General features: G+C 40.4%; 1 protein-coding gene across 1 annotated transcript in view; it reads right to left on the reverse strand.

The window, feature by feature from the left end:
• The window catches only part of prkcz (protein kinase C, zeta), a 377,802-nt gene that overhangs the window by 187,094 nt on the left and 177,005 nt on the right, over positions 1-13,703 (reverse strand). Inside the window, exon 5 of the mRNA XM_067970242.1 lies at positions 6,478-6,563. Within this exon, the coding sequence (XP_067826343.1) occupies positions 6,478-6,563 (86 nt within the window). The remainder of the gene's footprint in view (positions 1-6,477; positions 6,564-13,703) is intronic.

Here is a 13,703-nt window from a genome sequence, read left to right on the forward strand (position 1 = left end):
CAAGTGCCAAAGTTAATGTAGGTAGTTTTGATAAGCTATTTTGGACAGCAGTGATAAATAGCAAAATCTTCTGCAATCAAGTAAATATTTCACTATGTGATATCAGACTTTACTGCATGCCCTATATCTTGTAATGTAAGTACTGTATTTGTAAAACAGACAACAGGCAGCTGAAATTGTGGAGACGGCCACTGTCTAAACACTTCTATTGTGAAAATCTTCTAAAGATATCAGCTGTTATGTCACATGACTGATTACAACAGTAATTAAAACAAAAGCCTTCAGTTAGTATATCCCATACACAAAAAGCCACAATAAAGGAACGATTGCTATTGTGATACTGGGGGATTACACAGAAGCCACTGTATATTATAACTCATCAAGTCATTGTTGAACCATTGTGAGTGATGACTATATTAGTGAGAGCAAACTACACAAAACACAAGGTGTAGAGAACTTGCATCCACATATTGACAAGTGCCCAAAACATTCAGTAATTGAAGCAATCCATATAAGGAAAGTGAACTTTTCACAAGTGAACATTTAAAATATTAAGACATGATGGAATAGTGGATTAGATTCTCTCCTTTCATCTTTTGAGATGTGAGTTTTAATCCAGTGCAGACTAATGGGTTAAAGTTTTATCTTTCTGCCAGGTGTAAAGGTACCAAGTAGAGAGAGTTTGGGCAATCAGTTACTGATAGACACCAACATTGAAAATCCTGGAAATACATAGTAGATAAATCAGCATCTCAAAGAGAAAGGTTAACATTTGCAGTATGACCCTATTTCAGAATGGAACAGACAACAGTTCTGGTGAAGGGTCACATCCCGTGTCATTCCTGAATTTTCTGTTTTAGTTTAAATTTCCAGCTTTCGTGGTTTTTCCTTTTATTCCCAGTAGGCATGAGTCCACAGCACAAAGCTGTCAGCATGAATTTAGCAGTCTCATCCAAAAAAAAGGCCACAAAGATGGCTGGAGTGTGAATTAGAAATGTCGGACGAGGAGTATAGAATACTCTTGAGGCTGTGAGTTAAGCTGCATTTTTGGTGCTTTACTCCAAATATAAACTATGCTATACTTGACTTGGAAATGCTTGATGCTGACAAGGGCAGAAATCCATTACCATTCACCTTGGGCACAAAAATACTGGATTTTATAATATTTTATAATATTTGTCAACCTCCCATAAGTAAGTTTGACTGTCTATTATCTTCATGTTGCTCTTTCTCGGTCTCTCCTCTTCTGCTTCTCTCCCAACTCTTTTTGCTTCTGTCATTTTCTACTTCTCTTTCTCTCCTTTCCTTTAAGGCAGGAGGTGGTGGGAAAAGGAGCTAATAATGGCTGAAATTTTGGCTAGGGCTACAGGGAAAATGTGACTATCAGCAGCTCCTTTCCATTCCCCTCCCCATTCCACTTTTTACCAGTCCTTCACTCTCATCACTGCCCCTACCTTTAATTGAGGAAGGAAACTAACTGCTTGTCTATCTTTCTATGTGTCTTTGTCTATCTTTCTATTTGTGTCTTTGTCTGTTTCTCTCTCTCTTCCCCCATCACACGGATGTTGGAAGTAGAATCTCAGTCTCACAGGGTAAGCAATTAGTATTGACCTTTTATAAGTACTCCCTTACTTTCAACAAAACACAGGTGAGATAATTAGCTGGCTTCAAAATTCAACTTTATTTAGTTTTTTTTTTCAATTAAGTTAAAGACACACGCACACATACTCTCACCTGTCTCTCTTGCTTGCACTCTCTCTCCTTCCTCAGTTTAATATACTATCCAAAATTTATAGAACAGAAAACAAAAGCTACAACAGGTAAGTAACACATGAACACACGCACAGACACAGTCAATGTCTACTGGCATTTCTTCAAATATATTGAAAAAAAAACCTTGAGCAGACACTGCTAGAAGCTAAAGAAAAAAAATCAGTTCAGCTGAGTGAAATGGTACAGTTGCATCAGGGAAATTAGGTATACTACACATGCTTAGAATGCACAATCCAAATTAAGCTCAGAGTCACAAGTCTGGGCAATAACATCAAGTCCAAGCCTTGGCTTTTGGAAGAGGCTGGGTTCTTCCAAGTAAAAAAATTGAAGACGACATTAAAGGCTAAATCAATGGATAAATTTATATATACCATTTTAAAATATATTTCTTATTTTGTTTACACCCTTATTTTGAATATTAGAAATTTTGAGTTACTGAGAAAAAAAATAGCAGTTCAATTTTTTTTGAGCGATTTCATGGTATCATGGTAGGTACAGCACAGGCAGAGGCCTTTCAGCCCATCGTGCCTGTGATGGCTCTTTGAAAGAGCTATCCAATTAGTCCCATTTCCTTGCTCTTGCCCTATAGCCCTGTATAATTTTTTTCCCTTCAAGTATTTATCCAATTCCCTTTTGAAAGTTACTATTGAATCTGCTTCCACCACCCTTTCAGGCAGTGCATTCCAGATCATTACAACTCGCTGCTTAAAAAATGGTTTCCTCATGTCACCTCTGGCTCTTCTGCCGATCATCACCTTAAATCTGTGTCGTCTGGTTACCAACCCCATCTGGACCGGGTGACTTTTCTACTTTGAGTACTGCTAATCTTAAGTATCTCCTCTTTATCTATTTTTATCCTATCCAATATTGTTACTACCTCCTCCTTTACTGCTACAATGGCAGCATCCTCTTCTCTAGTGAAGACGGATGCAAAGTATTCATTTAGTGCCTCAGCCATGCCTTCTGCCTCTACAAGATGATCTTTTTTGTCCCTAATCGGTCCCATGCTTCCTTTGACTACCCTTTTACTATTTATATATTTATAAAAGGCTTTTTGGGTTCCCTTTTATGTTAGCCACTAATCTATTCGCATACTCTCTCTTTGCCCCTTATTCCCTTTTTTAGATCTCCTCTGTACTCTCTGTATTCAGCCTGGTTCCCTACCGTATTATGAACCTTACTTTTGTCATAAGCCTCCTGTTTCTGTTTCATTTTAATCTCTATATCTTTAGTCATCCAAGGAACTCTAGCTTTGGATGCCCTTCCTTGTCCTCGTAGGGATGCGTCTACTCTGTACCCGAACCAACTCCTCCTTGAAGGCCTCACATTGAACAATTACTGTTTTGCCTACCAATTTTTGATTCCAATCCACCTGGGCACGATTTTCTTTTTAAACTCACTGAAATTTGCCCTCCTCCAGTTCAGCGTTTTCACATTTGATTGCTCCTTGTCCTTTTCCATAACTATTCTATACCTAATGATATTATGATCACTATTCCCCAAATGCTCCCCCACTGAAACATGCTCCACCTGCCCCGCTTCATTCCCCAGAACTAGATCCAGCACTGTTCCATTCCTGGTTGGGCTGGAAACACACTGTTCCAGAAAGTTCTCGAACACATTTCAGGAATTCCTCCCCCTCTTTGCCCTTTACACTATTATTGCCCCAGTCTATCGTGGGATAATTGAAGTCCTCCATTATCACTGCTCTAGTTCTTGCATCATTCTGTAATTTGCCTGCAAATGTTCTCCTCTATCTCCTTCCCACTATTTGGTGGTCTATAATATACACCCAGGAGCATAATAGCTCCTCTACTGTTCCTTAATTCTAACCGAATAGATTCAGTCTTTGACCCCCTCAACTATATCATCCCTTTCCAGTGCTATAAATAGTTTTTGATCAGTCCTGCCACCCCCCCCCCCTTTCTTTTTTTCCCTATCTTTCCTGAATACCTTGTAGCCAGGAATATTAAGTACTTAATCCTCCCCTACTTTGACAAAATCAAAATACTGCAGATGCTGGAAATTTGGAATAAAACAGAAAATGCTGGAAAACCTCAGCAAGTGAGGCAGCATCTGTGGAGAAAGAAATAGAGTTAACCTTTCAGGTCAAAGACGAAACATTCTGACGAAAGGTCGTCAACCTGAAATGTTAAATCTGTTTCTTTCTCTTCAGATGCTGCCTCACTTGCTGAGCTTCTCCAGCATTTTCTGTTTTTACTTCCTTTCTTTGAGCCAGTCTCTGTTATTGCCACTATGTCATGTGGCGACTTGAGCCTGTAGCTCACCAATCTTATTTACCACGCTACATGTGTTTACGCACATAGACTCTAAACTCATATTGGACTGCCTCGCATTTGCCCGTGTCTGATCCCTCCGATTTCTGAACTATTCTTTACTCTGGTGTTACTTGTCCTTCCCAGTCCTCTGCGCACCTTGTTTCTCCTCTGTTTCATCCTGGTGCCCATCCCACTGCCAAATTAGTTTTAACCTTCCCGCAAGAACATTGGTCCCAGCTCTGTTGAGGTGCAATTCCCTCCACCTTGAACAGATTCCTCCTGCCCCAGATCTGGAAACTCAGATTGCACAATCACAGGGTCACATAGCTGCTATTATGTCATCACAGACTGTGAAAACAAAGTATGACACCTTTAATATTGGAAAATATCTATCACAGCACACATTATAGGAGTAACAGGTACTACATTTGATCTAGTTGACCACACTATCATCGTTCAACATCTCTCCTCCACTGTCCAGCTCAGTGGGACTGACCTTGCTTTGTTGCACTCTTCTCGTAGCCACAGTATCGCTAGAAATGGTTTCTCTTCTCGCCGCTGAAGAGAAGAAAAACTTGGATTCCTACTCTTGCTCATCTACAGGAAGCTTGAGGTCGAATACACAGGGTCCAGTATTTTGTACTAGTTTAGGATTTTGAAATGCATTCATCCAAACAAAATGGTATTTTGTTTGGGTGAATGCATTTCCAAACCTGGCACCTTTTCCTTATATGAGCACCGCTTGTTCCACCTCTTTCGCCTCGCCTTTAATATCCTTGTTCCCTACCGCCCATCCACCCTGAGTTTCTCACAGAGATGTCCTCACTCCTTTCCTCCCTCAGTCGCTGCTCTGAAAGACTCCTCATCCTCTGTGATTCGAATCGCCATTTCAACTCACCTTGCCTTCTCTCCTCTAAGTACACTGCCTACCTGTCCTCCCATAACCTCCCTCCATATAAGCTCTCCTACCCACATTCACAGCCAGCTCTTTGACCTTGCCATCTCACGTGGCCTCTATTCTCATCGTCTCAATCAGACAAGTCTATTTCTTCCTCGTATCCCACATCCATCTGCGTCGGCCCCTGAAAAAAAAACTCTCCCTCAAGTCACTTACAATTGCTTGTCCAACATCCAGCCCTGGTTGAGCTACAATTTTCTCCAGTTGAACATCAGGAAGACCAAAGGCATTGTCTTCAACCCCCGCACCCTCTACAAAGTCTGTTTCCCCACTACTGATTCCATCCCCTTCCCCGGCCATCGTCTCTGGTTAAACCAGGCTGTTCGCAACCATAGCATCCTATATGACCCTGAGCTGAGCTTTAAATCTTATATCCTCTCCAACACAAAGACCACCTATTCCCACCTCCATAAATCACCCATCTCCATCCTGCCGCACCCCATCTGCTAATGAAATGATCCATGCTTTTATCACCTCCAGACTCTACTATTCCAATGCTCTACTGGCCAGCCTCCCATTCTCCATAAACATGAGCTTATTCAAAAGTCCCCCTCACCCTCGTACTCGCTGACATACATTGGCTCCCGGTCCCCTAATGCCTCCAATTTAAAATTCTCATCCTAATGTTCAAATCCCTTCATACCCTCACTACTCCCTATCTTTGTAAACTCCTCCATCCCTACAACCCTTCGAGAACACTGCATTCCTCTGATCTCGCCTCTTACACATCCATCGCTCCCTTTGTCCCACCATTGGCGGCTGTGCTTTCAGCCATCTAGGCCATAAGCTCTGGAATTCCCTCCCGAAACCTCTCCACCTCTCTTGTCTTTAGGCCCTCCTTAAAACCTACCTCTTTACCCCTCCTAATAGTGTCAATTTTTGTCTGATTACATTTCTGCAAAGCACCTTTCTTATGTAAAAGGCACTTTATAAATGCAAAGCATTGTTGTATTCTAAATGTTTTAAATTATGAATTACCCTTTCAACTCAATCAGCACCAAAATAGCTGGTGAGGAAAAAATTGCCAATACTTTAAAAGTAGTGTATTAAGAAACCACAAATAACATCCTCTCAAAATGCCTTGTGCCAGCATGTAAAGGCAAGTAGCAATACAAAATTAAAAAAAATTATGCTCCAGGTTTCGAGGAAGAAACATAGTAACAGACAAACTAAATTATAGATAACTGTAGTGAGTGCTGGCTATGCTGCAATTTAAGATCAATCTATACAAATAATAGCAAGCTGGAATACTGAGTAAGGTACAAAATCCACAATGTCGATGGTCCCCATGGTAAATAATGCAGAAAGCACCACTTAATTTCTCTCTCCCCTTCCCAATCGGATACATGCTCTGAATATTTTTACATGCATTACAGTCAAGGAATAATTATTATGGATACATATGATGCCTAGAAAAGGCAAGATTACTACTATACAGATGATGATAAAACAAAGCAATTTACTCACCCTGTTAAATCGTTTGGCCTGGAAGAGATGTCCATTCACACGGTAGAGCTTCCGCCATCTTCGAGCCCCACGCCTATAGATTGATTCTAGAATAGAGATAAAAAAGGAGTAAAGCACCAGCATAATCATGTATCTCTTCTGGCAACTGATCAGTAAGCAAGATGCTATACGAGTAGTATGACCATCTCTCTCTCTGTCACAGCACACCTCACAGCCTGAGCAACAAACTACGGAATCATGGAGACCCAGTGACAAGATGCTGCCAGGTTTCTGTGGCACAGAAAGGAGAGGAAAAAAATTCACCCTATCATTGCCGTTCTTTATGCCTCATCCACGTGACCTTATTTTAATCTTATTACAAATCCAGGGCTGCTGTCTTTTGGATATGCAGATGAAACAGAGCTAAGACACGATGTGCATATGGAGGTATCCTTGGCTGCAGCAGTTATTGTTGCCATATAATCCCCTGGGAGCATCAGAAGAGAAACATCAATCAAAGTAGCAGTGCTTGAGCACTCCCCTTCCCGCTTACTGTATTTCATACAGTGTTGAAAACAGAGATACAATACAATATTTGCTCTGCTGTGAAATCTCATCACTGCAGCAATTAAACCAGCAAGCTATTTGTAACATAAACACTATTTGCTGCAGGTGAGAATAAGGCAGAAAAGTAAGATGATTTCCACAACCTGACTCATACACAATGAGCAAAGGTTTCTAAGTCGTGGCACTTTTGTTTTAAAAATAAAACCTAACTAAACGTAAAGGAGTCAACAGAATGAAAGATTTGAATATTTTTCATTTTTTCCCCCACCTTTAACACCTCATTATCTGTAAATTTGCCATGTAATGTGGATTGTTGTGGTACACGGATGGTGTTGTAGTTTCTCGGGAGTGAAAGCTAAACTCCCATGATGCACCTCATTCTCTTATCTCACAAGGTATGTCGGTAGGAGCTAGAATTTATCTTCCATCTGAGTTGAAGAATTAAGCTGATAATAGAGCAGTATGCAACCCCAGGCGCAACAGGGAGGAGCCGGGATGTGGGAGGGAAACACCTCTGACTCATTTCTATCTTGATGGGTAAGTTTATGACATTTTTAATGTATTTATTATGGCATAAATTTAATTTTTAACTATGAGGAAGCAACATAATAGCTCAAAGGACTTAGAAGAAAACAGTGATTTGACTAGTTGGTTTTGTGCTACTTGCCAATTTGTGAATGGTAGCTTTGAAAACAAAAATGGTTGACTTGATTGGTTGATTTTGTGGTGATTGATAGCTTTCCCTACCTGTTTACTGAATGGAATTGGCTTTTGATTGGTTCAAATATCTTATTCGCTAAATGCAAACCAAACAGCATGCTCAAAAGGTAGTGGTTATTTGAATAAATTATGCATTTTTTTTGCCCTCTAGACATCTCTAGGTATGGTGCTTTAAAATGGAACACCTTTTGAGAGGAGGCACTGTGGATGCAGCCAAATTGCAGGAATTTTAATTATAAAGATAGATACATGGTTGTGTTATTATGTCCACTCCAAGATCATTCGTGTGACAATTTCTTAAACACCACAGAACTGATGTTTACATGTGCGGTCACAAAAACTGACTTGATGTGAAAATCATACAGACATCCAACAAGCTGAGTTTCCATTACTGCATACGTAAATAGAAGTGTAAAATTGTTTTCTTGACCCTTCTATTATTAAACAGAGACATAATGTACCTGTTAGCAGAAATGCTGAATAAAAGAGGCGTTTTCTTACTAAGTGTTTTACAAAATAGTTGTGTCGGGTTGGTAAATAAGAACATAAGAACATAAGAAATAGGAGCAGGAGTAGGCCAATTGGCCCTTCGAGCCTGCTCCGCCATTCAATAAGATCATGGCTGATCTGATCCTAACCTCAAATCTAAATTCATGTCCAATTTCCTGCCCGCTCCCCATAATCCCTAATTCCCTTTACTTCTAGGAAACTATAAGAAACTATAACCTCAACCCTAAATAAAAGAACATACAATAAAGTAACCAATGAGTTGATTGGACCACCAATAAATTTTCACATTATACATACATTTATAATGAAAACACCAAAAATTAACTGTATTGCAGGCGTATTTACTCAAATGTGAATAAATCCTGGGAAGCTAATGTAGTGGTCAAGCATTGAAGTTTCAAAAATTTGAATCCAACCTAAATTATCCCTTAAGGCAAAGAAAAATTAACTAACCACCACATTAGTTTTAAAGTCATTCAAATTATGCATTGCAAAATGATCCCATACCATATTCACCACTACATTCTTTTATGGATATAGTATAGCAATTCCTTATAGTATTTATCCATTATAGTTAATCAATCAGATTGTGTATTTTTCCATGTTGTTGTTCCTCTGACCTTTGACATTACTAACAAACTTGCATTTAATGCTCACGAACCACAAGATTACTGAAAACTGCTTATAGTATATACACACAGTTTAATCTGCAAGATTTTACCATATGATCTTGGGCATGAGGACAAAATTGCACATGAAACAGAAGTAAAAGCCATGCATTATCCAGGCAATAAGGCACAACAATTATGTTAAGAGCATAAGTCATCACCACAGCAACAGGGGTTACCTATCATAATAGGTACAGCACAGGAGGAGGCCTTTCGGCCCATCGTGCCGGTGCCGGCTCCACAGCTCTTTGAAAGAGCTATCCAATTAGTCCCATTTCCCTGCCCTTTCCCCATGGCCATGTAAATTTTTTCCCTTCAAGTATTTATCCAATTCCCTTTTGAAAGTTACTATTGAATCTGCTTCCACTACTCTTTCAGGCAGTGCATTCCAGATTATTACAACTCGCTGCTTAAAAAAATGTTTCCTCATGTCGCCTCTGGCTCTTTTGCCGATCATCTTAAATCTGCGTCCTCTGATTACCAACTCTACTGCCACTGGAAATGGTTTCTCCTTATTTATTTTGTCAAAACCGGTCAAGATTTTGAACACCTCTATCAAATCTCCCCTCAACCTTCTCTGTTCTAATGAGAACAGTCCCAGCTTCTCCAGTCTCTCCACATAACTGAAGCCCCTCTTCCCTGGTACCAGTCTAGTGAATCTCTTCTGCACCCTCTCTAAGGCCTTGACATCCTTCCTAAAGTGTGGTGCCCAGAATTGAAGACAATACTCCAGCTGTGGCCTAACCAGTGTTTTATAAAGGTTTACCATAACTTCCTTGCTTTTGTACTCTATGCCTCTATTAAGCAAGCCCAGGATCTCTCATGCTTTTTTAATAACCTTCTCAACTTGTCCTGCCACCTTCAAAGATTTGTGTACATACACCCCCAGGTGTCTCTGTTCCTGCAACACCTTTAAAATTGTACCATTTAATTTATATTGTCTCTCCTCATTCTCCCTACCAAAATGTATCACTTCACACTTCGCTGTGTTAAATTTCATCTACCATGCATGTGTCTGCCCATTTCACCAATTTGTCTATGTCCTCCTGAAGTCTTGATGTGGAGATGCCGGTGATGGACTGGGGTTGACAATTGTAAACTCCTGAAGTCTGTTATTATCCCCCACATTGTTTACTACATTTCAGAGTTTCGTGTTATCTGCAAACTTCGAAATTATAACCTCTATACCCAAGTATATATATCAAAAAGAACAGTGGTCCTAATAATAATCTCTGAGGAATGCTGCTGTATGCTTCCCTCCATTCTGAAAAACAACCGTTCACCACTACTCTCTGCCCCTTAGCCAAATTTGTATCCATGCTGTCACTGTCGCTTTAATCCCATGGGCTTTAATTTTGCTAACAAGTCTATTACCGACTAAAATCAATGATTGTCCCAGTATGTGTGTTTTTCACTCCAATTTTCTCCCTTACCCATACTCTCCTAAAGGCAATGACACATGTTGCAGGTATGGTTTCATGACCTCTAGCTTCCTTTCAATAGCTTGCCCATCCTTTCTTCACGCAAGCCCAGGCAGTGCCGGCAGGTTATTGAACTGTGAGGACCGGGGGAGATTGGGGGAAGAAATTACAGCCAAGTCTATTCCCCTCTTCATTGCACATTCACACAAGTGCACTTTCCAATAGAAACTTGACCAGAAACTTAACTGGGCCAGCCATATAAATACTGTGGCTACAAGAGCAGGACAGAGGCTGGGTATTCTGCGGCGAGTGACTCACCTCCTGACTCCCCAAAGCCTTTCCACCATCTACAAGGCACAAGTCAGGAGTGTGATGGAATACTCTCCACTTGCCTGGATGAGTGCAGCTCCAACAACACTCAAGAAGCTCAACATCATCCAGGATAAAGCAGCCCACTTGATTGGCACTCCATCCACCACCTTAAACATTCACTCCCTTCACCACCAGCGCACAGTGGCTGCAGTGTGTATCATCCACAGGATGCACTGCAGCAACTCCCAAACCCGCGACCTCTACCACCTAGAAGGACAAGAGCAGCAGGCACATGGGAACAACACCACATTCCCCTCCAAGTCACACACCATCCCGACTTGGAAATATATTGCCATTCCTTCATCATCGCTGGGTCAAAATCCTGGAACTCCCTTCCTAACAGCACTGTGGGAGAACCTTCACCACATGGACTGCAGCGGTTCAAGAAGGCGGCTCACCACCACCTTCTCAAGGGCAATTAGGGATGGGCAATAAATGCTGGCCTTGCCAGCGACGCCCACATCCCATGAACAAATAAAAAAAAGGAATCACTGGGGAGTGATCAAGAATGAGAATCCTGAATAATATTTCTTTCCCCAAGGAAATTGTAGCCAATTACATTGCCCTGACCACTGACTGAAGTAAGCTAACTCATTTCAGCCTAGAATTCAAAACTGGAACGTTCCTGGTCTACTGGGTTCCATACCACATCTTGCAAGTCAAAAATCAATAATCATGTGAGCTTGTGGACCCCGTTTCTAGTTTAAATAATATTTTATATGAAAAACTAATACAGAATCATTATTGAAACTATAGAAATATTGACTTACGCTATAGGTCTATTATTCTCAAACAACCATTTTTCTATCAGTTATATGATCCTGACCACTGAGCCACATTTGACTGTCAGTACTTCACAATTATATAATCATGTTCACTTGTACTAGCAACTCAATTACCACAGCTAGCAGACAAGCACCCTCAACTAACAGGCAGTTCAGTTCAGAGGAGCCAAAAAAAAAAATCTACACTGCAAAACAAGTGGCTGATTTGTCTCAGGCTGTTCCAACTCTTCTAAAAGTCAACAGTATAACAGAGGGCCTTTAAGAGCTCATAACCATTATCACAGCCACCAGTATCTGAATGGTTACATTATGTCTGTCTGGACTGCAGAAACAAAATTGCCTAATTCTAGAAAGACTTAGGAGATGGTTGCTAATTAAACCAAATTCAACAGCCCAAATATGCACTATATACACAACACTATGGCCAACTTATATGAAATTTAAGTAGTATGGGAAAAGGAATAATCTAAAATTGAAAAAGCCACTGATTATTTAAACGAGCAAATAGTTTAATTTTCCCCAAATTGCAAGTCACAAAAGGCATTTTTCTACCACCTCGGTTTGAGGGTAAATGTCTGCCTTCAAGGCCTCCAGTAAAACTGTTATCAGACAGTTGCTAGGAAGCATGAGCGAGAACGACTCAAGTCAGAATGGAACTAGGAACAGGTGTAGGCCATGCAGCATGTTCCGCCCTGCCATTCAAGGAGATCATGGCTGATCTGTATCTTAACTCCATTTAACCGCCTTGGTTCCATATCCTTTAATAACCTTGCTGAACAAAAATCTATCAATCTCAGTTTTGAAATTTTCAATTGACCTTGCCTCAACAGCTTTTTGAGGGACAGAGTTCCAGATTTCCACTTCCCTTGGAGTGAAGAAGCGCTTCCCGAGATCACCCCCTGAACAGCCCAGCGCTAATTTTAAGGTTATGTCCCCTTGGTCTGGACTCCCCCATCAGACGAAATATTCACTCTATCTACCCTATGAAATCCTTTAATCATCTTTAACACCTGATCACCCCTTAGTCTTCTATACTCAAGAGAATACAAGCCTAGTCTATGCAACCTGTCCTCATAATTTAACCTTTTTAGCCCCAGTATCATTCTGGTGAGTCTGCGCTGCACCTCCTCCAAGGCTAGTATATCCTTCCCGAGATGCGATGCCCAGAACTAAATGCAGTACTCCAGATGCGGTATAACCAGACTTTATATAACTGTAGCATAACTTCTACCTCTTTGTTTTCCAGTCATCTTGAGATGAAGGCTAACATTCCATTGGCCTTTTAAATTATTTTTTGTACCTGTCTACCAGTTTTTAGGTGATTTCTGTACATGGACCCCAAAATCTCTCTGCTCCTCCACGGTCCCTAGCTTCTCACCATTTAGAAAATATTCTGATCTATCTTTCTTAGGTCCAAAGTGTATGACTTCACACTTCCCTGTGAAGATGCTATGCAAAAGCATCACAGCTGAGATTGAGAACTCAGGAGCATAAAAGGAAATTAACTTTGATCCCAGCACTGATGCCATGTCACACTATACTGAGGCTCCAACACATGCATTACTTTTTTGAAAGTCAATTCTTTTTAAAAAAAAACAGTATGGCCCACATATGCAAGTGAGCCAGCCCACCTTCATTGACATCCATGTTGTATGTGTGTGTGGTAGATTAACCAGGCATCATGGTGAGGCTATTGCATCTGTTCTAATAACAACTGCTGCTTGGAAAATAGGAAAGAATAGCCATCATTCCTATAGTTCTTGCAGAGAAGTATAAGCAACCCTCTACCGTTAGCAAATTTTTGTTGAAAAATGGTAGGAAAAGTTTAAACCAGTAATTTGGCAGATTGTTAGACATAAAATCACATCATTGCCAAATCCTGCCTAGAGGAAGCTGCTCCCTTAATTTATGGTACTATAAAAATGATTAAGCAACAGATAATATTTTGAGCCCACTGTATGAAAAATAGGCATATGCTCCTGCTTGCATTAGAGTGCATGAAATAAATGGAGCATAATGGATACCGTGGAGTGATTAAAGAATAAATTGATGTGTATTTATATAGCGCTTTTCTCATTTTTTGGTGTCCCAAAGCATTTTGCAAGCAATTAATTAGTTTTGAATTGTAGTCACTTTTGTAGGCAAACAAAGCAAGAATCCAGAGAGTTCAGGTGATGTCATAAACCACATCAGTCAAGTTAACA

The sequence above is a fragment of the Heptranchias perlo genome, chromosome 32 (assembly GCF_035084215.1).
Source record: "Heptranchias perlo isolate sHepPer1 chromosome 32, sHepPer1.hap1, whole genome shotgun sequence".
Taxonomy (NCBI): Eukaryota; Metazoa; Chordata; class Chondrichthyes; order Hexanchiformes; family Hexanchidae; genus Heptranchias; species Heptranchias perlo.